At 41.5% G+C, this 27,064-nt stretch overlaps 1 protein-coding gene across 2 annotated transcripts in view; it reads left to right on the top strand.

Annotated features, from left to right (window-relative positions):
- The window catches only part of EFNA5 (ephrin A5), a 288,280-nt gene that overhangs the window by 217,422 nt on the left and 43,794 nt on the right, over window positions 1-27,064 (top strand). For both annotated transcript variants that reach the window (XM_053567213.1, XM_053567212.1), the window contains exon 2: window positions 20,202-20,494. In XM_053567213.1, the coding sequence (XP_053423188.1) occupies window positions 20,202-20,494 (293 nt within the window). The remainder of the gene's footprint in view (window positions 1-20,201; window positions 20,495-27,064) is intronic.

The following is a 27,064-nucleotide window of genomic DNA, read 5'->3' as shown; positions in this document are numbered from 1 at the left end:
TACTTGGCTGAAATGGTTGCAATGGATGGAAATCCAGGGGCGGAATTAGGCATCATCTCAGTGTTCTGCTAAATACTATCATTAAATTTCTGAAATAATTCAGTCACCAGAAATGCAATAGGTGACTATTCTGTACGTTCCCTGTGCTAAACTGAAACAGCATCATAGAAACTTCAGGACATTTATTTCTCTAAAAAGACAGAGATCCAGAGAGATAAAGTGACTTGACCAATTCACACAGTTTATAGAAAACAGGCAGTGTTTAAATCCAGGTCTTGTAACTTCACTTTTATTGTTCTTTCACTGCTGCACGTTATCCTTAACACACATGGAGCAACACGTGAGAGCTTCAAAATAGTGAACAATGCTGGAGATTATTTTTAACCCTCTTCTGATGTTCCTGCTTCTATATAACCTTTCTCTTCTTCATCTCCTTTTCTCTAAGTCTACAGACGCTCTGCTTCAAGCCATCTTCACATCTGGGCAGTCGTAGGTAGCTGAAGAGTGTGTGTCTGACTTATATTGTAGCATTCCACAGAGCCAGGCATCTAGCATATGGCAGGGCCTCTCCACGTTTGTTTCTCCACCTTCAAGTACAATGCCGTAGCCAAAGGAGGCAATCAGTATTCTTGCCTTGATTGTATTAATTAATTAACAAAGAGAGGCAGGGCATAAATACATGAAAAGTCAATCAAATTAGAAAAGGATATAATGGACCAGGTGTGGTGGCTCACGCCTGTAATCCCAGCACTCTGGGAGGCCGAGGTGGGCGGATCACCTGAGATCATGGGTTTGAGACCAGCCTGAGCAAGAGCGAGACCCCCATCTCTAAAAATAGCCAGGTGTTGTGGTGGAGTCTGGTGGAGTCCCAGCTACTCAGGAGGCTGAAGCAAGAGGATCACTTGAGGCCATGAGTTTGGGATGGCTGTGAGCTATGATGACGCCAGGGCACTCTACCCAGGACAACACAGTGAGACTCTGTCTCAAAAAGAAAAAAAGAAAAGGACATAGGCCTGCTGAATATCATACTGCTCAAATGAAGTATAATTTTTAAGTTTAAGTTAAAACAGGTCTTCCTTTAGTCTAAAGTTAGGTGATGACACCCAGTCTGTGGAGCTGACCTCAGAAGGGCTGGACAGTCTCGGTGGCCCCTGTGGTCTCACCTGCACCTCTGTCATTCTGTGTGGTGCTGCTTTTCTGAGGTTTCTTTCCCATCAAAATTTATTCACTGTGTCCACCAGTCTCTCAGCCAGGTGACGGGTCTTAATGGGTCAGAGAAATGAAAATACGTCAGTGCCTTAGCTGGTAAGTGCAATTTCCCTCCCAAGCAAAATAGCATTTCACACAGTTTTAATGACTGACATTCACTTGGGGAAGGAATTGCTGTGTAAAGGCGGCCTTTGTTTCCCAGAAGATCACACCGTGTAGGCAAGTGTCCATCTCTCCTGCACACTTCTGAAGGTGGCTGAGTTGTCTTTGTGTAAGCTTAGGCAACCTCTCGAGACTATGAACTGTTTTTGTTTGTTTTGGTTTCGTTTTTTGAGATGGGGGTCTCTGTTTTTCTGGCCTAGTGGTGTCATCATAGCTCACTGCAACCTCCAACTCTGGCCTCAAGCAATCCTCTTGCCTCAGCCTCCAAGTATCTTGGACTACAGGCATACATGAGCATGCCTGGCTAAGTTTTTTTATTTTTTGTAGAGATGGGTTCTTGTTATGCTGCCCAGGCTGGTATTGAACTCCTGGGCTCAAAGGATCCTCTTACCTTAGTATCCAAAAGTCTTAGAATTACAGGTGTGAGCCAACACGCCCACCCATAAACTTTTAGAAATTACTCGTCCTTACTACATAAACAAAAATTGATTATAATCATACTCTGCCTACTTAAGATGGATTACACTGTTGAAATTTTTATTTCTGAAGATCTTTGAGATTCTTAAGATGTTTTTCAAAAGACTAAAATTTCTTTGTTTCTGTGGTCAAAAAAACCTCTTTAGTTGTGTGGACAACATAATTAGATGTGTTCCTCTTATCTTGTGTCGGGTATTACTTAGTGCAGGGGTCCTCAAACTTTTTAAACGGGGCCAGTTCACTGTCCCTCAGACCATTGGAGGGCCAGACTATAGTTTAAAAAAAAAAAAAAAACTATGAACAAATTCCTATGCACACTGCACATATCTTATTTTGAAGTAAAAAAACAAAACGGGAACAAACACAATCACACCGCCTCATGTGGCCCACGGGCCGCAGTTTGAGGACACCTGCCTTAGTGCTTCCTATTTATCAAGGACTACATGATAAGCACTTTACTTTCTGTCCTCATTTTCTCATCTGATTTATTCATTTAATCCTAACAGATGTCCTAAGAGTGAGGCATTACTGTTTTTCTAATGGTACAGGTAAGAAAACTGAGAGGCCGAGGTTAACGTAACATGCCAAAGTTACACGGCCAGGACAGCAGAGCCCAGACTGGAAGCCGGGAAGACAGCTGGGTGAATATTTCCCTTGCTGCCTGCCACAAGCCATGAAATCGTTGTTTCTTCTCAATTACCAGATAGATGGCTATAGAATCTGGAAAATGAAGGCAAAGTTGAAATATCATTAATCAATTCTGATTTCCTTGATAACCACCAGACATTAGCAAACTTTACATACCATATGTGCTGAAAAAGCCAGGTGCCATGAGGAGGATTAGAAATGGAATTTTCTTTCCACTCTGATTTCCACATTTTATTGGTGACACCTCCCAAGTGGTTCGGAGGACGCCTGTTCGTGTTCCCAGGCATCTTGTGCTGTTCGCAGCTTCCTTAGAGAGGTCTGGACGACTGGACTCCATACCTGCCAGGTGACCCTCTGCCTGTGTCAGACATTCTTGCCTGAGCAATTCTGGAACGCTCAACAAGCTGCGAAGCCTTCCTCTCACGGGCTTGGGGGCATCTTGTGATTTCTCCATGTTGAACCCCCGGTGCTGAGACCAGAGTCTCACTGGGCTGTCACATTTCCCCTCGTCCTTCTTGACATAGGTAAATCAGTGAAGTGAAACCAAGAAATAACAGTGATAAACCCTTCAACAGAGCACATGTGTGCTCTTACCAAGAGGAAAAAGTACTCTTTGGGGTTTAAAATCACATCGCAAGATGGTAACCTTTGTATTCTTGTCCTGTGATCAACAGCTTTTATATCATTTTATATGTATTATTTATTTTATATCACTTTATATGTAAATAAGTTATTTGTCATTATTCCTCAGATGACGATGATAGGATTTTGTTTGCTCATCCCCATAAACAGAAAGCATTTAGGACATTTAATATTGAAACTGTGTAGTGAGGTATAGTGCGTATAGCTCACTATGAGGTATGGTGTGTGTACCTCACATACGCATATGTGTGGATAGACGTATACATATTGCATATCCACACAGGTATGTCTCCCCAGTGAAGCTATAAATCGTGCATGACTGAGACTGGAAGCTAATAAATAGCAAACCATGTCTGAAAACTATTCTCTTGGGGCTTAGCCTTATTGCAAGTTTCTATAAAAAAAGGAAATTTTACTTCTAAGTTTGACTGTCTTACACCACGGGATTGGAAAAGAAGGGCCATTCCTGCCCTGCATATAGCGGCTGTGTTTACTGGTTTTATAAACTATAATCTCAAATTGCGCTTCTATTTTAATCTCGGCATGCCTAGAGCACAAGATTCTTTTCAAACGTTCAGACATGGGGACTATTTATGATTGAAAAGAGAAGTCCGACCATTAAGTATTCTCATCTCAGAGATCCACTTTCTGATGTAAAGATGTGGAATACTTTTCACGTCCCCCATCATTTCTACTTATACTGACTTGCTTGTGCAAACTTTTAAAAAGGCTGTCGATGCAAAGGCATGTAAAAACCCCACACAAATCATGTCTGGCTTTGCATTATTGTTAAGTCGGCGAGGCTCCTAATGAGTACAGGGGATGAGACAAGAATCCAATCAGTAGACGTGAAGGCGAATGAACTTGCATAAATTAGCACTCTAACAGGGAAGGTAAATGCAGCTTCTCTCTCATCTTTCAGGCAATACACATTATCGCAGGAGGGCTAACAGAGACCGTCCTGATTTATTTTTAGCTTTTTTTAGGGGTGCAGGAATAAGAAAATGCAAGTAAATCGAGCATTGAGGAGACTGTTCTGAGCCACTGACATCAGATCAACGTGGCAAACACGGCGCAGGGGAGTCAGCGTGCTGTGTCCACGTGGGCGACACTGTTGTCTGTGTTCCTCGTAGTTACGCAAAATACTCCCGAAGATCTCTGGAGGAAGGGCTGCTCGGTGCCCAGAGTCTGTCTCCAAAGAACTTCTCTCTGACCCTGACTGTCAGCCCTGGGCAGTGGACTCTGGGTTTCTGTCGTGTCCACTGAGGAGGGGACAGGAAGGATTTTTCAGATGTTGAATGCCCAGGTGTCTGGGCAGTCACAGAGCACCTGTCTCTGCACCTCTGCACGGTGGTTTTAGCAAACATCCCCTGTTAACTCAAGAAATACTTGGAGTGATAACAATGTGCTCTGCTCCCTGTTATTCCATTATACGGTGTTCAGGAGGGCAGTGGGCCAAATGGATGAGGTGGCGAGTGCCTGGCCCTGCGGCTTCCAGCCGTAATGTAATTAGCAACACCCCAGAATTTTCCTTATCACTTTTGCCTCTTCCTTCCAACTCTCTGTTTACTTCTTCCTTTGCGAAAGAGCTACCAACTAATCGTCACTACCTTGCTATAAGGCAGAAGCCTCAGCCATGGATTCCTGTCCTCCCTGGGCAGCCTCCTGCCCCACACGGCAGCGTGTTCATTTGCGTTGTTGGTTGATGGCCGAGAAGCAAGGCCCTGATGTCCTTGTGATGGCACTTCTCCAAAGAGCTCACCCCCAGATAGGGTGAAACCTCCACCCCACAGAGAATTGGGTACCCTCTTTCATGATATACAGAGATGCTCTGGTTTAAAGTAGACACTTTTCTTTGTTCATTTTGGAGTTTTTTGTAATTTTATTTCCTTGCTTACTTTTTATTTTTATTTCTTTGCTTTTTTTTTTTTTTTTTTTTTTTGAGACAGTCCCACCCTATGCCCCTGAGCAGAGTGCAATGGCCTCATAACTCACTGTAACCTCGGACTTGGGCTGTGGGCATCCTGCTGCCTCAGCCTGTGGAAGCCACTGGGATTACAGGCACTCGCCACGGTGCCAGGCTCGGTTTTCCCATTTTATTCGTGAGTCGTGCTCTCACTCTCGCTCAGGCGAGTCTCGAACTCCTGAGCTCAAGCAATTCTCCCTCCTCCGCCTCCCACAGAGCTGGGATTACAGGCATGAGCCACCGTGCCAGGCTAAAGTAGACACTTTTTAAGATGTATGTAAGATCCACTTGTTATTTTTTTAGTACCTGGGGAACTTTTGCTCTTTCAGAAATCTTCTAGAAATTCTATCTTAGGGGAAATACCATCTGTATTGTTGGAAAAGAAAGAAGAATTAATTTGTCAGTGTTGTTTTGATTCTGGTCCAGAAAGCCAAAAAGAGAGAGAGAAAAAAGTCTTCTGAGTACCAGGATTTCTTTTTCTTTGCATATTTTAAAAATAGGTCTTTCCTTAGCTTTCTTCTATTATGGTAACTGTAATCAGTACTTTATGGTTATATTATATAGCTTTGTTTCATTAGGACGATGAAAATGGTGTTGAACAATAGCAATATAATGCAGGGAAACAGTTTGTAATTCAGTGGGAAATTGCTAATGCAGTGACAGCCGATAATACAATCAGCTCCACTTCCCTAAGACAATGGCTAAATTTTTTTCTCTTTTACTCTCAAATCTTACAGGGCAGTGTTGAGGGGATTGCTCTGAACTACACTGGAAAGCTGGATGCCCTTGAAAAGAGAATTTCTTTATGCAGTGAATTCTGAAGAATATCTGTAGGTCCTGGGAAGAGCTACTATTTAAGACTGAAAATCTCCTTGGAGATTTTCCAAAAAAAAGAGTCTTGGTAATTAACAGTCCTGAAAGGAAACAGCTGGATGAGATGATGCCTCAAAATTTCTTCTACTAGCATAACCCACTATATATGCCTTTTCTTTTTTTCTTTCTTTCTTTTTTTTTGAGACAGTGTCTCACTCTGTTGCCCCCGGCTACAGTGCTGTGGCATCAGCCTAGCTCACAGCAACCTCAAACACCTGGGTTCAAGTGCTCCTCCTGCCTCAGCCGCCTGAGTAGCTGGGACTGTAGGTGCCCACCACAGCCCATGGCTAATTTTCTTTCTTTTTTCTTTCTTTCTTTCTTGTTTTTTTTGTTTGTTTTTTTTTTCTTTTTTGTGTGTGTGTGCTTAAATTTAGTAGAGATAGGGTCTTGCTCTTGCTCAGGCTAGTCTCAAACTCCTGAGCTCAAGCAACCTTCCCACTTCTGTCCCCCAGAGTGCTGTGATTACAGACATGAGCCATGGTGCCCAGCCCTCTATAGTCTTGATACAGAAGTAGGCTTCTTAGGAAATTATTGCCAAAAAGCAAGAACCAAGGGAAAATAAGCATCCCATCTCTTTACAGGCTTATGTCATGCATACTGTGTGCGTTTGCAAGGACTGGGGTTAAGACTAGTAAATGTGATGAGTGTCTAAGAACAGAGGTGAAGGACCTGCTGGTTTCAAGGAGTGGTGAGTTAGGCGTTGGTTGCTCTCAACTCTAGTAATCTCGTTGTAGTAGTTGCTGTTTATTATTGAAAGTTTTATGTGAGAGGATTTCATAGATCCAATCCTTGAGGATGCTGGGTTGCAATTTACTATGAAGGAAAACGGGAGTGATATGTCTAATTTGGAGTTGTCCTATAAATTTTTCTAGTCCTTAGAATCGAGGCAATTTTCTCACATGTGATATGAATGTTTAAATGTCCTAATTGTCAACGAGTAGCCATATTTCATGTTCCCATGTAGTTCCAAATATTGCTGACATCTTTAGCGATATGAATTATGTCTTGAAGCCACCACCCTGATGTGAAAAAAAAGAAACTAAATTTCATGCTTTACCAGGAAGTGCTAGGCATATATAAGCATATTTTTTCAGCTTTTATGCCAAATATTTATATTTAAAGAATAGAAACAAGAAGCATCTCCCGTAGCTCCTAATTTTAGTTGGAATAATATGTAACTTCTTAGGATTCTAAATCTTAAATTCAGGTTTGTGTAAGTAAGCGTCAGATCATGATGTCCCAATCACACGGTGGTGCACACAGCTTCTGCTGCCTGCACGCAGAGGGAGACACTTTTCTTTCTCCAGCCTTGGAGCTCCGTGCACGCACCAGGGCAGCACCAACACAGGTGGGCTCCAACACTGAGCCTGCACCTCCCGTCAGATGTTCATTTCTCTAGTCTTATTTATAAAACCTTAAATAATTAGCACTTTTAGTGACCATGACCTGGGGTTTTCAGTTAGTGACTGGATTCATTAAAACATCTTTGGGTGGGTCTTAGCAGTTGTGATTCCTTTTTCAACTACAGGATGTCCTGAACCAGAAAATCTGAGCGTCTACCCAAGCGAATTCCCTGTTTTCCTGCACCTTTCCTTCCCAGAGACAGGCTTGGAGGGTGTACTTTATAGTTGTGCCGTGCTGGGGATATGAGTTCCTTTTGGCTTATAAAATGTGTTATGATTTTAATTAAATATTTGCCATGCACTGGATAGTTACCCAGATGTTGAGTTAAAACATTAGCAAATGAAATTGCCTTTTTCTACAAATAAATTGATTCACAAGATATAGTCCCATTTATACTCACAGGAGATACAGATTCTATTCTAAGTCCCAGGCTGATTTAATATCTCCTACGGGTTTTGTAAACCCCGTGTTGTTTTCCAACCCAGCTCGCCGACACCGAGTTTGTGACCACCGATGGCTTACACTATCTCCTCTCTGCTTTGAACGGTGTGAGCAGCTATAACGTGGTAACATGCACATCGTGAAACTTTGGGATCTGGGATTGTACCACCAAGTGCTGAAGAAAGTCAGTTGTGACCCTGTCATCTCAGAGCTCATGGTGCTGAGTTGTCACCCAGCACGGAGTGCCCATTATCACCCTCTCATTTCGTCACCCATGTGTCTTGGCATTAACTGTCGCTCTGAAACCTGTCTGCACAAGTGGCTCATTCAAAGCCAGCAGCAATACCAGAAATGCTGAAAGTTCAAGAGGAAGACTGTGTGCATTTGCTTTGAACTATAGTTCTTTTCCAAGGTAGACATTTTGAGAGTAGAGTTTATTGAAATGAAAGTGCAAAGAGAAAAACAACTCTATTCTCTGTCATTGCGATCGACAAGCATTTAAGTAGGTAGAGATATTACAGCACTTGAGAATCCCCTAAAGTGCTTAGATTTATTTCTGAGAAATAAACAGTGACTTGTTTATTCCTCTCTCCCCCTTATGTTTCCTTGGGATAGAGCAATTAGTTTCTTATTTTTTATGATTGGATTGTTCTTGCATACATCTTTCTGTGGTCTGGGCTATAAAAGTAAATAGAGGATCCAGGTGTATGAATGAATATCTTTTTAATGAGTGTGGGGAGGAATAATAATACTAAGTAGTGCAAAACCATTTTTATGTCATGGACTGAAGTACCTTTGTTCCCTGGCTCCCCAGTCTTAAGCCACAGGCCACCAGTAAATGCATCCGTGATTGACAGTTTCATATATTCTGATGTTAACAGGGGTACCTAATGGTTTATTTTGTCCCCAGATTGCACTTAATATGATTGTCGAAGGATGGTGGTGTATTACGTTTTAATTTCCAGGGTCAAGAAAGGGTAAAATGGAGTATGCGACTTTTCTGTAACACCCTTCACTCTATCTCTGGGCGAAAGCCTTGCTAAAGCAGTGAGATAACACAGTTGCCAGCTGATAATACAATCGTTTTCATAGTGCTGCAAGTTAATCCAGAGGTGAAACTGCCTTTACTTAGGAAAATGACGTCCTCGTCTTCTCAGAACAGAAAGTGGACGTGGAGCATCTCCCACGTGCCGGGCAAGGCCGGGGCCCCAGGAGCCGGGTAACTTCTGTCTCTCCTGCCCTCGGCCCCTTCTTCCTACGGGCTGCTTTTACTTAGTTGTTTTTTGCTGATGTTTTTAATATCTCTGAAGTCACTCGCAGTACTGTAGTTCAACCACTCCTCCCCCAACCGTGTCACTAATTCGATTTTAAACTGCCCATATTAGTCTACTCAGGCTTCCAGAACAAACTGGATGGCTTAAACAACACATTTATTTTCCCACCATTCTGGAGGGTAGAAGCCCCACATGGAGGTCCAGGAGGGTCTGGTTTCCAGTGAGGGCTCGCTTCCTGGCTTGTGGGGTCACCTTCTCACTGTGGCAGAAGGGAAGTGGGCTCTCTGTGATCCCTTCATATAAGGACACTAATTTTATTGGATCAGGACCCCACTCGTAGGACCTTATTTATCCTTAATCACTGGCAAATCTGTCTCCAAATACGGTTACATTGGGGATGAATTTGGGGGATAAAATAATAAGAAAAAATGTCTAAAATAAAGAAGCATAGCATGACATGAACTTGGTAGTAGGAACCAAGCTTTTAACCTGCTGCCCGTGCCGCTTCCACCCAGCAGTGGCTTGTGCTAACACATTCTTATTTTTTTCTTAATTAAGTCTTTTGTACATAGATCATATATACATTTATGCCAATTTCAGTGTGTTGATTATTTGTACAAATTGGAGTACTTACATCATACTAATCAATATAGCTTTCACCTCATTTACCCAATTATAGCATTAGGACATCTGTGTTCTACACATGATAGATCCAACTTGTACTTGCCATGTGCTCCATAGGTGTGGTCCCCCTACTATCCCTCCCATCCCCTCCCTCATCTTTCCCTCCCCTTCCCTCCTTCATCTTAGGCTAAAAGTTAACACATTCTAATGGTGGCTATGGGGAAAGCTTAAGAAGTCCCAGCAGGATAAAGCCAGATAAAGAACCTGAGATACAAGTTTGCCTTCCTCCTTTCCAGCAGTGAATGGGGTGGTCAGTAGAGGGTACGAGGAGAGGTTTCCTAACATTCAGATACACCCCAGACTCTGGCCTTTTAAAGCCCCATCCTGGTACAACAGATTGTACTGGTCTTTCTCTACCAAGTTTTGAGTCCCTGTTTGGTAGCACCGAGGTGACTCTGGCTGGCTCCTGACAATGTTGGCTTCCTCTCTGGCTTGAGGAACAGAGACTAGACGTCAGGTGGGAGGAGAGCAGTCTCCATCCCTCTCCCCGACTCTGCTAACTGGAGCAAACTGCGGTGCATACCCAGCCTGCTAGGCCCGACCTGAGCAGGAGGCAGCCTCAAAACCAAACGAACCTCAGAAGTGCCAGCTCATGGTTGCTGGGACATGACTCAGAGCAGACTGATGGTTGGCAGAGGCTGAGGTGGAGTCTCAGATGCTCCTGCCACTGTGCTGGGCAGTTGCAGTATTTGTGGAGCGGTCTGATGAACCCTCTCAAATAGCAGCACCCAGCGCTGCTCAGCTATGTGATTGGGATGGAAATGGGCCAATGAGAGGTGCGGTCTGCGCGTAACCTTCTGGGAGGCTTGTTCCAGGAGACTGTGTGTGTGTATGGCGGGTGGGGGAGACAAAGGAAGCATTGCAAATAATGAGCTTCTCCGCCTGATTTGTAATGAATTAGTAATAAATGGCCCAGCGCTCTACGAAAGTCTGACGATTACAGAGAAGCTTTAGCTAAGTGCACGGGACCACATCTTATTTTGATCAGCTGTAGCATAGCAAAGACGTGTAATTATCATAATCTAACAATTAGCCTGGCATCACTTTCCAGTGTTTAATTACCCCGATAAATGGTAATTGAATAGAGGACTTAATGACAAGAGAGAAACTTCCATTCTGCCTTAGGTGCTCAAGTTTCTACTTGGCTAGGCATAATTTTCTAGCATTGCTTGAACAACAGCCCTGATTATCATTTTCCTTTTTGCAGCCTACCATTATTTTGTTTCCTGATCTTGACCTTTGTTTATAATATTATTTACATCCTCTCAAATTGTGATATTGGGACCCAGACACAGGAAGAGATCATTGGACACTGTACACAGTTCTTCTGTTTTTAAGCATTGCTTCTAATATCCTTTAGCTGCAATTTCCCTTCTTTGGACGTCCATCTGGTCACTGCTGTGCATGGGTACAGTGCTAAGTGTCAGGGATACAGACGCCAGTAAACACCAGCACTATCGTCAGGGAGATTGTACATAAAGAAGAGGTTACATAAAGATGCTATAATAATAATTACAGGGATTTGCTGTAAGCGCAGTCCCACTTAATACGTGGACTGTAGCATCACCTAATTTATCATGACTTCAGATCTCTTTTATTAGCTTCAGTCCTGGTCCCAGATTTGTAACCAACTGTTCACAGGTTCCTAACCAGCCAAATAAAAGTAATTACTTCTCACATGCCAACTTGTGTGGAGACAGTGACGCTTTTTGCTGTACATTTTTAAACTTTGTATGAAACATGATTATTACCACCATGCCCTGGCATTACCATAAGCTTCTCCTTGTCTTATGAATGTCAGACGTAAAACAAAGCCATAAAAATAGGTATTTCCTTTTTTCTGGTTTGTTGTTTTTATTTATTTAGCAAATCAGCAGATCAATTCCATGTCACACAGGCTGTGATTTCCCAATTTTTAAAAAGTCAGGGCCAAGTGTCATGTTTAGATGACAACGATTCTGATAAGCTATCATCAACTCCTACAACAAAGATTTATTTCACTGTTTGCACGCTGAGTTCTTACGAACTATCAAATAATTATTTTTCAAAAATCCCTCCTTGAGTTGGGTAATAAAGGAGACTTATTATTGCTCTTTGGTTATTGTTTTATTTATGAAATTCTGCTTGGATACAAAGAGGGCCATGTGAAAGGTAGCAATATGTAGGTGTGGTTTATTTGATTGCCACATCCCCTGAACAGAATCACTTTGTTTAATCCTGTTCTCGTAGGTTAGTGGCTGGGTAACTTGTTCCATGATTTTCTTCCTCTCCTTTTGCGGAGTCTACGTGTGTGAGGTGGGTGCTCTGATCCGTGTTGATGGGATATGAAACTCTGCGTAACATACGATGTGAAGAATAGCTTTGTCGGGAGTTCCTGGCCAGCAGGAGAGGAGAAATAGCCTGTTTTGCAGTGCAAGAGTGAACTTGGTTAGGTCTATGCTGATTGCCAGATGTTAATTCTTCATATATTTTTTAAATCCCCTTTTGAAAACCATTTGAAGTGATCTGTGATGTGTTGGGTCTTTAGAACTCTGCCTGGTTAATTCTCTGGCTGACTTGGCCTGTCGACGTTGACACACTCTTACGCCATGCCCGAGGTCTCTTTGGGGGCTTAGAAGCAATTAGACTGTCACCCAAAGCTTCCAGGCCCTTGCTGAAGGAAAGTCTTGTTTAGGCTCTGCCAGTTTAATGCTTTCTTTCCTTTGGAGCTCCTCTGTCAAGCTAATAAGACAAACTCCAAATGAGGGAAAACACTGGAGGAGAGAATGTTTTGTGGGGCCCTTACTTCAAACAGGTGCTCCTCGGAGATAATTGTAAGAAGTCTTTCAGACTGACATGAACTAGGAAAGGAAGCAACCAGTAAAAGCTATAATAGTTCATTCCCTTTTTTTTTTTTTTTTTTTTTTGAGACAGGGTCTCACTCTGTCACCCAGACTAGAATATACTGGTATCACCACAGTTCACTTGCACCTCAAACTCTTGGGCTCAAGCGATCCTCCTGCTTCAGCCTCCTGAGTACAGTACCACCATGCCTGGCTAAGTGTTCTAGTTTTTGCAAAGGGGTCTCATTCTTGCTCAGGAAGGTCTCAAACTCTTGACTTAAAGCAATCCTCCCACCTTAGCCTCCTAAAGTGCTGGAATTACAGACCTGAGCCCCCATGCCTGATCTATTTGGGATTCCTGGCCATCTGTCTGACGTGGATAATTAGTATGAATTGTGGGATTTGTAAACCACTTGCTTTTAAAGTATATGCACACGCATGCATGCATACAAACACAAGGAAGAAAAAGTGTCAGGTTAAGACACTGAACCACTAGCGAATCCTAACTGACCAAGAAAATGATGTCTTAGTACCATCACCAAGTTACTAAGTTCAAGGCAAAGCTCTCACACTGCAGAATTTATATGGATTCAGCCCAGGAGAGGGAAGAAATGTTGAGAATTAGCAAAACAAATACCTGTTCAGCCGTCAGTGCGGCTACTATTATTTACCTACCCCAAGTTTGATTTGCTGTTTGAATTTCATGCTTTAAGTCGAATAAAGACTGGGGTGGGGGGTCAGGGATGGTTTGTTTTTGCATGTCCCTGACACACACACACCCCATTGGTTTGTGAGTGTTAACATCTCCAGGAAAACAAAAAAGAACATCTTGGAATTTAGACTAGGAAAGACAGAAGGCTGGCATTCTGTGCTGAAAGGAGGAACAGAAGGAGGCGAGAAGCAGCGTGTTATGCAACATGGATGGTTGTCCTGCCCATCTCCTCACAAAACGTATTCATACACTAAGTCCATGTCTGTCGCAGGACCCACTGGGCCCCTCCAGGACAAAGAAGAAGTTCTCCTGATTACAAAGAGACATCTTCTTCTGAAATTAGCCTTTAAATCAGTACTGGTAGAATCTGAAAGACAGTGTTCCCAAGATATATTCACTCCAGATCCAGTTTAAAATTGCGGAGGACACTGGAGCTGATACATTTGCTTAATCTTTGACCATAAATCAGATCCTTCTTTTACATTTCAATTTCAAAATGTAATACATTACGTTGGCTTGGAATTAAAGAAGTGACACTAGAGTCCTGTTCAAATAGGAGTATTAAAACAATTGATAGATTAAAATACATTTAAAGTGGAATAATCAACTATCTAATGCGTGAGAAGTAACATTTTCATTCCTGAGTCCTTTAAAACATTACATGAAGAGGTACAAGGGTGTCTCACAGCTTCCTACCTCTAATGACGTCGTCTCCTGCCGGTGTGCTGCTCCTATATTTATGGAGTGAAGAAGCTTCACTCAGGAGCTGCTTGATAAAATACCTCGGTACGTATTTCCCTGGAAGCAGGCTCTCTGCTGTGCCAGCAACATATGCTAAAGGCCAATTTAGAACATTTTAAATATGCACCATACCCTTCCTTTTCCAGCTACTAAAATGAAAATGCATTTTGGCTTTAGCAAATGAGGATGGAATGAAAGGAGAAATCCTGGGGGAGGTGGGGTGGCTGCAGGAGAATCAGAGAAGGGGGATTACAGTGCGGTTCCTCCGCAGCCTGAGGCCCAGGGTTCTGCCCAGGCTTATTTCTACTTGGCCTCTGCAGTTGTCAATAACCATAACACGAGAACACCCCTAGAGGAAGAAGTAAGGTGGGCACCAGGAATAACCATCGCTTGCAAAAGAAAGCTGGGTGATGTCTACTTGCCCTAGCAAAGAGGGACCAGATGACAGGGTCACTTACACATGGGGCTGGAAAAGGAGCCAGAGGACTTAAATACTACTGTCCCCTTTAGTTCAGAGACCTAAGTTTGAAACTAAAGTACTTAGGAGGACACAGTCCATATGGTGCAGGCTAAATAATGTCATCAAACACTGCTTTGGTCCCTCCCCAGTAGAAAGTTGGGGGCTGTTGGTGACTAAGTGAAAAGGTAGTTGCCACCTGGTATCTTACCTCCCCTGTCATTATGTCATTTGAATTCTGAGGCTTGAGTCATGATTAACTTCCTCCAGATAGGTTAACTAAAGGGAGAGAGATTAACAGTGTCTTTCAATTGATAATCGAAATTGCATTTAGTGACTTGTCTGCACAATAGAGGCACACTTTTCAGCTCTGATCCCAGCTTCAGTTGTTACTTTTGTTGTCAAAAGCCCCTGAAATGTGCTTTTTACCCAGCCATCTAGGTGGGTCCCGCTTCTTCAGAAACTACAATGACGTGCATAATTCTTTTCTGGTATTTGAGATGATAACAAAGGACTAGTCGCCATAGTGAATGTTACTCCTCTCAATTAACTAAAATGACCCTTTCATAATGTAAGTGCATTGATTCTGAATGAGTCTACTTCCAAAGTTTGATATACATATAAAATGTATTCTTGCTGGAATGGAGTATATATACTGTTAACAGTTGATCCTTGAGCAGCATAGGGGTTACTGATGCCAACACCCTCCCCCCATTGTCAAAAGTCTACATATTACTTTTGACTCCCTCCAAATTTAATTATTTATAGCCTACTGTTGATCAGAAGCCCTACCAATGACAGTCAGTTAACACATAATTTGTATCTACCTTCTGTGCCGTATTCTTATAATAAAGTAAGACAGAGAAAAGAAAATGTTATGAAGATATCATAAGGAAGAAAAAACATATTTGCTGTCCATTAAGTGGAATTGTTTCCATAAAGGTCTTCATCTTCACCACCTTTACATTCAGTAGGCTGAGGGAAGAGGAGGGGTTGGTCTTGCTGGCTCAGGGGTACCAGAGGCAGAATAAAGTCTGTAAGTCAGTGTAACTGCCGAGTTCAAACGCGTGTTGTTCAAAGGTCAACTGTATGTTCTAGAACATTGACTCAAGCAGCCATTGGGACCAGGAGCCATCTTTCCATGCTGCAAGATTTCCTGGCTCTTGAGACTTTTCATTTGCGAGAACAGCAGGGGCAATAATTGTTTTACTCAAACACAATCACTTTTGCAAGTGTGGTAACTATGTGTGCTTTTATATTGTAAACCACTGTGATAATTTAGTACAGACTATATTGTAATTATTGCTGGTTTGTTGGTGTGCAGCCAAATATTCTTACATTTAAAATTATGTGATGATCTCTCTAAGTATAGAAACACAGATAAAATGGATGGGATTACGATTAAGGAGTAAAGAGAAGACATTTATAAGAAAATTTTCGAGAAATTTACCAATGTGTTGAAACAGTGGCCATGTTACCCATGGCACTTGTAAATTTTGGCTTGCAGAATCATTCTTCCTTGATGTCAATTTCTACTTTTAATATGCACCAGAGCTCATGAAAGCTGTTTCCTGATGGAAAAAAGATCCCTTTATGTGAACCGCTGCTGAGCCTAACAGCACTTTATTCTGTGGAAGGATGGAATGATGTGCATGGGTCAGGAGCTAACCTTGCAATCTGAGGCTCATTCTCCGTGTTGGCACCCCCTCAGCTTCCACTTTAGGAGTTTGGATGCATCCTAGTGGAGAAGGAGTGGGGCTAGGACACCTTTGGCAGGGCTCTACTAGAAGATCAGTGTCACTAGAAGGTAACCTGATGTCCTCCATTTCAGCAGGGAATTACTACACCTGGTGAGCTTTGGAATCATCTTGGTTAGGAAGACAGAATGTGCTCCCGAGCCATATAAGATGTGGGGTTGGAGTTTATCTCTGTGACTTAATTGCTGTAAAAAATTAAACTAAGATTATATCATTCTCTCTGAATGTCCTTTCCTCATTGGTAGAGTGAAACTAATTATAACTACCCCGCAGGGTTGTTTTGAGGATTTCTTATGATAACATACATAAAGCACATGGCAGATCCTGGATGCTGCAAAGGTTTGTTATATCAGCCAGTGAAGGACAGAACTCAAAGCTCATCAAGGTGGAAATGGTTCCTCTGGGGGAATTCAGAGCCACCGAAAGACTTTAGCAATTGAAGCACTCACAGAGTAGAGTAGTGAAGAAGTTCAGTTCTGAGGTCAGGACGTTTGCGTTTGAATTCCACTCCCACCTGTTATTAGTTGTAGGACCCTGGGCACTGAGCTGGACTTCTCAATCTCAGTCCCTCATCTGTCAGTGGGTACACGCCCAACAGTGACTACCGAGGGGGCCAAAACATGTGTACACATTGTAAGAAAGGAAAAAAACACATTAAAATGGGAACACTCAAGTCACGTTTGACTTCTGCAATTACAAGAGGTACAACCTATTAATAAAATATACAAGATAATAAACATTATTGGTATATATTGACTGTTACTATTTAAATGCAATTTTTTTGTTTCTTAAAACGTGTATACATTTTTTTTTTTGGCACCCTGTGTATTCTATGGATTGCAGCGGAAATTAAATTGAGATGATGAATGGAACATAATAAACATTCGGTAATGTTATCCACGCCATGTGCTTCTTCACAATATGGTCGGAGAAGAATGACTCAGGGCTAATTCTGTACCCAGAGAACGTGATCTGCTGTAGTGCTAGGGTGTCTAACTGGAAAATTCTCTTTGTACTGTGCTGGGGTACTTGATACAGATGCCTTTTATGAGTTCTAACTTGTTTTTATTTTTATATTTATAGTGCCCACTCTGTGAAATTTATATTTTAATGTACATATAAATGTAAACTTACATTAGTAAACTAATTTATGTAAATGAAAGGTTGAAACAAAAAGTGAACATGGTTCTATGGTGAATCATCTTTTCTTCGTTCTGTGGCTACGAGGGTAGAAATTCTAATCCTGGAGCACCGCAGTAATTCATTAATACTCCATACAAAGTCAAATTTCACCCGATAGGCTAGCAGGTTAACACACGGTAGAATGGGTCTTCCTTTCCACAATTGGTTTTATTAAAATTTTGGCAAAATTGACAGGGATAAAGGTTAGAAAAGGGAAGCTAAATTTGAGGTGTCAAAGTCACTATGACTTTTTTGAATTGTAGAATAAAGGAATAACGGAACGGGTCCGGACGATGGCAGTTTTATTTTTTATTTTCACTTTTGAGCAGTGCCAAATGCTAGTAGAAACTAAAAGGAGTGACACTTAGGGAAAGAAAAAACTTCCCCCTTGAATCTCTTTAAAATCTATAATAATAATATAATAATATAAAGTGCATCTGGGCACTGCCTTCTGCCGCGGCCCTCACTGGCTCCGCTCCAGAGCTGTCAGGCCGCTCTGAGAGTGGATGATTCACAGCCCAGCACCCTCTATCTGCGCGTTGCAGGATCTTGTCTTTGTACTTTGGCAGTGATGTTACCTTGATGTTCAAAGATCTTTTAAAAGCAACACAAGCTTTCCTTGCATCTTGACAAATCGTTGTCTGCCAGTAATGAAGAAAAAGTAAACCCGTGATCATTGTAAATATAAATACCTGCAAGTGTTTTTTTGTTTTTTAAAAAAATATGGTTATGTATTTTGAGATACTGTAACTGCAACGTGAATGTTCTGTTAATCTTTCCTTATTTCTCTCACATAAATCAGCATGCTGCTTTTCAAAAGCATGAGTTCATGGAGTTTCTATGGATCATTTGATATTTATGGATAGAATTTAAAACTTTTTTAGATGATTTTATCGTAGTTTTTTTTTTTTTTTGAGGTTTTTGGCTGGGGCTGGGTTTGAACCCACCACCTCCAGCATATGGGGCTGGTGCCCTACCCCTTTGAGCCACAGGTGCTACCCTTATCTTAGATTTTTTAAAAAAAGGAACACAGGTATTTTTTTTGTATGCATTGTATGTCCTTACTGCCGTTGTTTTAAAATTAATATTTGTTACTTATTTTATTTAATTTCATGACCATGCTTTACACTCACATGGCACCTCCATATTTTGTCATGGCACCTCCATATTTTCTCATCTAAAGCTTGTGGCATTCATTTGAGCCAACCAGACAGGTTTTTATTATTGTTCTGACTTGAGGAAACTGAGGCTTAGGATAATTTATGGCTCTCCCCCTGCACCAGCAGATCCAGTCCTCAAATCTAGGTCTGCTCCCTCAAAATGAGTGGCACTTCCACTTTTTTCCAGTGGAAGGGAATCTTAGCTTTGTCGGTGAGTCTGTTTTACTGGTGTGAATGTCGGTCACAGCTGTCCGAGGTCTTTGTTGTATTTGGATGTGAGGAGGGTCAAGAGGCTAGAAGGGCAAGGGGCCTGGGAACTAACTATCCTAGGAGTAATCGATGGAATCAGGATGTTCATGTCTGGAGGAAGGAGGACTCAGAGAATGTTTTATGGACTGCCTTGGAGAAGAGGAATTGGATTTGCTCGTCCTAATTCCAGGCAGCAGAGTGGGATCACTGGGTAGAAATTACACAGAAGCAGATTTATACTCAATATAAGAAGAAACGTTCTAACATTTAGAGATGTCCAAACATGGAATAGACTGTCTTACCGTCGTGCGGTATTCATGCTGAGCCTGTCCAACTCGGAGATGATATGACTTTATGAGCGTAGTATTTCAGCAGCACCACATTTTACGATGAAACTTCTAAGGGCTCAGAGAAGAATTTCCTCACTAGATAGAAACAAAGGCATTTTCTAGACTTTCCACCATGATTTTAGACCGAGAAAGTCTCTCTAACAATTCCTGTTTCATACCACTGTGGCTCGGGAAATACTGTTCAACTGGGGAGGAAAGACTAGTTATTTAAAACCGAAGAGCACAATTCTGTGAGATGAGCATCGAGGCAGGCCGTGGAGGGTCTGCAGCAGCCTGTGTGGCTGTGTGTTATCACCTGTACCTGCCGTATTCCAGGGGGAACTGGACACAGTGTTTGCTAAAGACGCTGACCTGCGACCCCGAGTTTCCAGTCTAGGTCTGTCTCAGTCACTGACTGCTTTATCTTTATGCTTTTGTATTTCCCCCCCAAAGTAGAAGTGACATTGTAGGAATTTTCATTCTGATTTTTAAATTCTATGACTCTAATTCTCCCAACTTTATGGCTTGAATTCTCCACGTTTGTATAGCAAGTTGACAATGGCCTCAATGGTAACAAAAACGATTCAGTCATTTACTAGTTCTTTTACTCATGTATTTATTCAGAAACATTTAAGTGAAACAATTATAGAAAAAAATGAAAACTTTGTTTCAATATATGTAATTTTAAGGATGAAAGAATAAAATGGAAAACAATAAATCAATACTTCCGTATACGTCCTCATTTTGAAGGAGTGATGTTTAATGTAATAAGTAAAAGTGAAAGTGAAGCATAGTTCATTTATAGGGTGTTTTGAAACAAATAGAGTAGATTCCCTCTGTAAAATGGCTTGTTGTTGTTTAGATTTGAAATTGGAACATTTCAAACCGTGCTGCAGATCATAACGGCATTCAGTTAGAACTTGTAAGTCATATTAAATCCTTTAACCGCTGATTCCAAGCAGGAAGTCCTTCCTCTACAAGTTATCACATCTTTTTCCTCTTTTTCCAACAGATTCCAGAGGGGTGACTACCACATAGACGTGTGTATCAATGACTACCTGGACGTCTTCTGCCCTCACTATGAGGACTCCGTTCCGGAAGACAAGACGGAGCGCTACATCCTGTACATGGTGAACTTCGATGGCTACAGTGCCTGTGACCACACTTCCAAAGGGTTCAAGCGATGGGAATGTAACCGGCCTCACTCTCCAAATGGACCACTGAAGTTCTCTGAAAAATTCCAGCTCTTCACTCCCTTTTCTCTAGGATTTGAATTCAGGCCGGGCCGAGAGTATTTCTACATCTGTGAGTATTTGGAGATTGATTGTGCTGCAGGGCGGCTGCAAGAGCCTAAACTAATTTTTTACCCAGGTTTCAGAGAATCGCAGAGCACTGGACTCTGCATTACAGATGTCTCCTTGTAAATGCATACATCAGGATCCCCAGATACGTTAGCTGGGAATTGAGAGCACAAATTAGATTAAAGACATAGCGCCTCTCCCCCTATGAAATTGCGTGTCAGCCTGTTCAGTGAACCACTGCTGACTTGTATTTCTTTTAAATGAAAATTGCCAGGACTCCTCCAAAGCTCAGGAAAAGAAAAAAGAAAAAAAAGACTCCTGAAAAAAAAAGTTAAAGGAAATAATTAAATTTACATAGCTGGGAGTCATTGGATTTTTTTATTCAGGTGTCAGCAATATCCTTCAGTCTCCCACATTTTCAATGGAGAAAGCCCAAACTGCTGCACATGTTAGCATGCTGATGATAAATACTCTCTTTGCACCAAGGAGGAAAGACAATTATTAACAGCAGCTGTGCCTTTAAATAAGAAAGAGTGTGAAGAAGTATCTAGAAGAGGTGCCAAGGCATGAGCGAGTTTCCCACCTGTCCTGAGCGAGCTCTGTGGCTCTCAGCAGACCGTGGTGATAATCACCACGCCGGGGCCTGTGTCTTCTCCGTGATGTATATCTTCACTTCCTCAGGTGTCATACAATCATATAAATACTTCCCAAACTTCACGGTGCATAACTGTCATTGGGGGATTTTATTGCAATGCACAATCTGGCTCAAGGGGTCTGAGGAGGGGCCTGAGAATTCTATAGGTTTGAAGCTCTCAGGTGACAATGGTTCTGCTGGCCTACGCACCACCCTTTGAGTAGCAAGGTTAGTCACAGGTAATATCTACTTTAGGCAGATATTGTGTATCTGGACTTTCTCTTAACTAGTATCAAATATGTAGACTATCTGACCTTTTCCGTGTATGTTTACAGTCAACTGAAGAAGTTAAAAATTTATTTGTTCAAAAATGCATTTACTGAAGAGCCAAAGCTTGGCTCAGAAATGGCAGGAGGTGCAAGATGAAAAGACATTCCCAGTTCTTAGGGAGTGACCGTCTACTGGGGAGCAGATATGTAAGCAGGCAGTTAAAGCATAAATAGACCATTGCGGAAGCTAAATGAAGGCAGCGGTAGGAATGTGGGGTAAGGCTGCCTGGCTGTGCACCGTGGGCAGAGACCCAAGTAAGTAATCCCACCCAGCGTGCCCAGCCTTCACTTCTCCCTGGCTTGCCCAGGCAAACAAGAACATTCCTGTTTTTCTGACTCATTTCTTCAGTCCAAATATCCATGCCCATTTGTGACCCACATGGTTTAAGTCTGCAGCGATTTCTAGATCCTCCTATCTGGAAAACAGAATTTTATAGAAAGTTGGATTTCACCATTACAATAGCACTCTCACTTATATCGGAATTAAATTTAAAAAGGAAATTGAACAGTGCCAGTTTTATTATTTTAATACATATTTCAGTCATTAGTCATGAGAAAACATGTAAAAGCCTTGATACTATCTCACATTTGATCCCTAAAGTAAGAAAAGGAATGTCGAGTCCCACAGACGCAGGAAACCCTGGCACTCAGTGAATTTGCATGTCCCCAGGCGACATGCTTTTGACTTTAGCTGATTTTTTACTTCGTGAAAGTATCTCATTCAGCAAATAAGAAAAGAGGAGGACTTCAGTTGTGCAACAGCCTCTCCCTAATGGCCGAACTGTCCGATGTCAGAGATAATTACTGCTAGTTTTGAAATTTTCTTATTGGCTTCTTAGATTAAAAAACAACAAAAGCAAAACCCCAAAATGAACAGAGCCCACCAAAATGAGAAACATACTCACTAGCTGACTAGTTGATGGCACATATTACCAGCCACTCAGAGGAGGTTTTTCTGTTTTCTTGGTGAGGTCCAGGAGAAGAATCTCAGTATATACCGTGTAAGCCAAGGAAGGAACAGCTCTTTTTTTGAAATCTAAAGTACACTGTCAGGAGGCTCAAAAGTGAGCGGGAGCACTGGGGTGAAGTGGTTTTAGATCTTGTGTGGTTTTACTAATTCAGGGGAGGAATATGACAGGAACTGGCTTTTACTAAGAATATAGTAAGTCTCAGAATTAGGTTGCCTCTTATTTTCATACTTTGAATAGGTGTCTCAGAACTGTCATGGTGATTTTAAGGGTGGAGAAATTTTAAAACCACAATGTAAATGATATTGTAATTAGCCAAAGTTCATGTAAGGTGACGGAGACAGCTGACAAGCTGGTGGAGGCCAGCTCTTGCCCGCCTCTATCAGTCCCACGAGCCAGCTTCTATGTGAGGGTTGTTTACCTTAACACCTGCACACACCCTGCACACCCCTGCAGCCGGTCTCTTGCCCTGTTCTCACACCTGATTATTAGAAATTATAGAATTCATTCGGTTCATAAGCAAGATGTTATTATTCAAATATACCCATAGTGCTCATGACTGGTTTTTCCTCATTTGTGGTTAAATTCAATATTTCACTAAAAATCATTATGTGTCTTCTATAACATTCATTTAATGGAGTCATTTAACTGTCAAGGGCTCCCGTCAAAGTAATTGTTCCAAAATGCTTCAAAATATGAAGAGTTTTTTGCTGTTCAGCTGAGTTTAACTTGAATTACTTTTTTTAATGAAAGGTAAAATAGCACAAAATTAGCAGCAAAGAGATGTTCATTTAGAAGAAGCACAGGGGCCTGGTGTTCAGTTAAATTGAATTTTCAACCATGTTTTTGACCCACAAAAGCATCTGTTCCTGTCTTTTTAGTAACGAAAGGGTTCCCTCTCTTTCTCTGCTAAGATGATGAGCAGCAGAGCTCACATGGATATCTTACAGATATTTAATGTGCTCTGGTCATAATTAAAGTAAAGGATTCTTAGGGGAGCATTGGCCCTCAGTTGAATTTTCTTCTCTCCTAATATGCATGGAATGAACATGATGATTGGGAAATGGCTCTTTTCACACGTATTACGTTACAAGAAGCTCTATTGCCAATCTCAGGAACAAGCTTGACTGCCCACCAGTCAATTGTACAAAATGTTCTTGCTAGGATGAGAGTACATTTAGCTCCTCACAGCCTTAAAAATCTTTTAACTTCTCAAAAAAGAAAAAGAAAAGAAAAAAAGGATGCTGCAGCCTTTTGCCCGTCCTAGTTTATTTAAGGTGCTCAGGACAGGCCGATGTTGAGTGCAGCCTGTAGAATGGCCAAATTCAGATACAGACTCAGATTTGGGGGAAGACAAGTGTTTCATAAGAGGATCTCACCTCGTTACTTAGAGAATTTTTATCAAGTTCTGCTTTTTCCTGAACAAGATTTCTTTCTTTCTTAATTTCCTTGAGTTATATAAAATTAAGAAAATGCAGTAGTTGAAAATATCTTATTTGAACTTTCCAACTAACTTTAAAAATAAAACATCCCTTTTAATTCTGGATTCTTTATTTGTATCTCTGCTGTGCTCTCTTTTCCTTGGAAACAGACAGTACATTAAGTTGTTATAATTGCTGATTATCGCTAAGGCAGACTGGGGCTGCTCCTGACTCTGGCAAATAACTGTTTTTAACCTGCAGAAGTTATTTTGGAAAGAGACTGGTATAGTAAAGTAATTACAGAAAGTTGGTGGTGTTTCTTTGAGTGATGGCTGTGCAGAACTGCCAGTCAATTGATTAAGGCAATAGTTTGTTTATTTAGACTTCCTAGAGGAAAAAGTAATTTTAGAAACTTCAAAAATACTCATTTTAGAAACTTCAAAAATACTCCCTTTAGAAATGAGGCTTATAAATATTAACCTGATGAGAACAGGTTTGAAAGAAGTTTTGCTGTTATTTTTAAATCAAGGACAGGTGAAGGAAAATCCCTTAAATAGGTTATCTTTGTAAGGCTATAAAACATTGCTTTGAATATACCCTTTTGTAAAGTAAGGAAAACTGAGTCCCACGTTCTTCTCTTGAGTCATCTAGCTATGATCTTGGGTAAATTTTTTTTTTTTTTTTATAGAGACAGAGTCTCACTGTACCACCCTCAGGTAGAGTGCCATGACGTTACACGGCTCACAGCAACCTCCAACTCCTGGGCTTAGGCGATTCTCCTGCCTCAGCCTCCCGAGTAGCTGGGACTACAGGCGCCTGCCACAATACCCGGCTATTTTTTTGTTGCAGTTCAGCCGGGGCCGGGTTTGAACCCGTCACCCTCGGTATATGGGGCCAGCGCCCTGCTCACTGAGCCACAGGCGCTGCCCTTGGGTAAATATTTTAATCTCTCTGGAGTACTAACTCTGTATCTATAAAAGAACATGGCTGTCACTGATGATTTCAGAAATCTCTTGGACCTTTGATACCCTATCTTATTGGATTTAATGAGGATCTACAGCACTGGGGTAAAAGATGACATCTATACAATGGCCCAGCCCAGGATCTTGCTTAGTAGATGTTCAAAAAATTCTAATTGAAGGGAGATTTTCAGGAAAAATGTAGAGTGGAGAGGTTGTATTCAAATTATTGAAGGAGTTCTCCCCTGCCACCTGTCCCAGCCACCGTTACCAGTGGTCTCTACAAAGCAGGCTCCGCTCAGGTCACTGCTCCGTCCCCTCGGCCTGGGCTTCTCATCGCCCCAGGCGTTCACATCCTTCACTCGCACTTTCTCTTGGTCTGTGCTCAGACGTCTTCATCCAAGAGTCTGTTCTGACCTCCCTACATAAAAATATCTTTATCATAGTCTACACTCTTGCTCTGCTTTACTTTTCCGGAGGCGCTTATCATCCCTGCCATTATGTATTTGTGGCAGGTCGGTCACTCATGGCTTTTTCTCCTCTGAGCTCAATTATATTGCTCGGCACAGGTAGATGTAACAAAAAGTCACGTGCCAGTGGTGGGGGAGGTCAGGGACTGACTCCATCACCGATTTGTGTTTGCATGTTCTGTTGTCCTGCTAAAATAGAGGTACCAAAAAACCCCTCTGGTGGGGTCGGTCCTGACCCCTCACTGGAGTGCAGGGAGTGGGGTTTCCATAGCACAGACTCTGTGCCACACACTGTCCTGAGCTACCTGCAATTCTCAAAACAGCCCCATTCACAGGTGAAGAAGCTGAGGCACAGCCAAGGGAGGTGACTTGAAAAAGGTTCAGCCAAGTGGTTAATTGGTTCATTTGAGAGGAATGAAGTGAGGAAACGACTAAAAGAAGTGAAGAGATAAAGTCTTGGGTCTCATTTGCTTAAAAAGAAAAGACACAGTTTATATTTTAAGAAAATTAGGACCAACAGTATTCACTTTGACTTCTACTGTTTATAGAATTCTGCTTTATAAACTCTTTCTGTAACCCCCAAATCAGATAATGGAAAGATAAATGTGAAGCCCATCTCTGTGAATGTAGGTCTCTACAGGATGCCTTTCCACCTTCAGAATGTAATTCAACTGTCTCTTCTCACATGGCTGATCCTTTTAACCCAGATAACTTTAGAAGCCCCCAAATTTGCATTTTCTAAGAAATTCTTCTTAAATTTACTGAATATTCACTATCCAGACTGAACCATGATTACATACTTAATTCAGGAATTAGTGAATTTTAATGACAGACCTATATTAAAAACGACAAAGTCATTTTCTGAAAATGACACTAATAAGGCAGAGGATTCTTTTAGCATCTTCACATCTAAGTTATAGTTGGGACATTCAGTGTTACTGTGGGCATCATTCTGAAATCTATAGTTTATAGCTACTTTCATGCCTGTGGTTTAACTGCTAATTCTCTGCTTTATGTATTTTAATTAAAAGTTTACAGTTTTGTCTTAAGTCATTAGGCAGTTTTAATATGCACCACACCATTTTTAAGACTGGCAAAATAAGTAACCTAATTTCCTGAGAGATATCATATTAAAATGATCAAGGTCAGCTCCTTGAAATCATTTGATTGTACAATATGGCTACTGACTAACCTTTTAAAGGTATAAGAATATTCGGTGAAACTAGAGAATACTAATGTAAACAAAGTTCTTAACTTGTCAATTGGATGTGTTCCAAGAGCTTATTCGCTGAGAAATTGTTTGGAACTTAGAATATAGTTTCTCATAGAAGTGTTTATAAAGTCAGGCAAGTTCTTTATACTATGGAAAGTCTGCTTAGCTATTATACTGATGAATAACTGTATATTTCAATAAACAAAATTGGAAAACAGACTCAGCATCTATAGCTCAGTGGCTAGGGCGCCAGCCACATACACCAGAGCTGGTGGGTTCAAACCCAGCCCAGGTCAGCTAAACAACAATGACAACTGCAACCAAAAAAGTAGCCGGGCATTGTGGCGGACGCCTGTAATCCCAGCTACTTGGGAGGCTGAAGCGAGAAAATTGCTTAAGCCCAAGAGTTGAAGGTTGCTGTGAGCTATGACACCATAGCACTGTACTGAGGGCGACATAGTGAGACTCTGTCTCAAAAAAAAAAAAAAATTGGAAAACAGCATACATAAGAGTTGCTCAATAAATATTTATTGATTGAATAAATATCATAATAGTAAACCCCATATAACAAAAATACTAT

The sequence above is a fragment of the Nycticebus coucang genome, chromosome 17 (genome assembly GCF_027406575.1).
Source record: "Nycticebus coucang isolate mNycCou1 chromosome 17, mNycCou1.pri, whole genome shotgun sequence".
Taxonomy (NCBI): Eukaryota; Metazoa; Chordata; class Mammalia; order Primates; family Lorisidae; genus Nycticebus; species Nycticebus coucang.
Note: the sequence above shows the minus strand (reverse complement) of the source record. Positions and strands in the feature narration are given on the sequence as shown.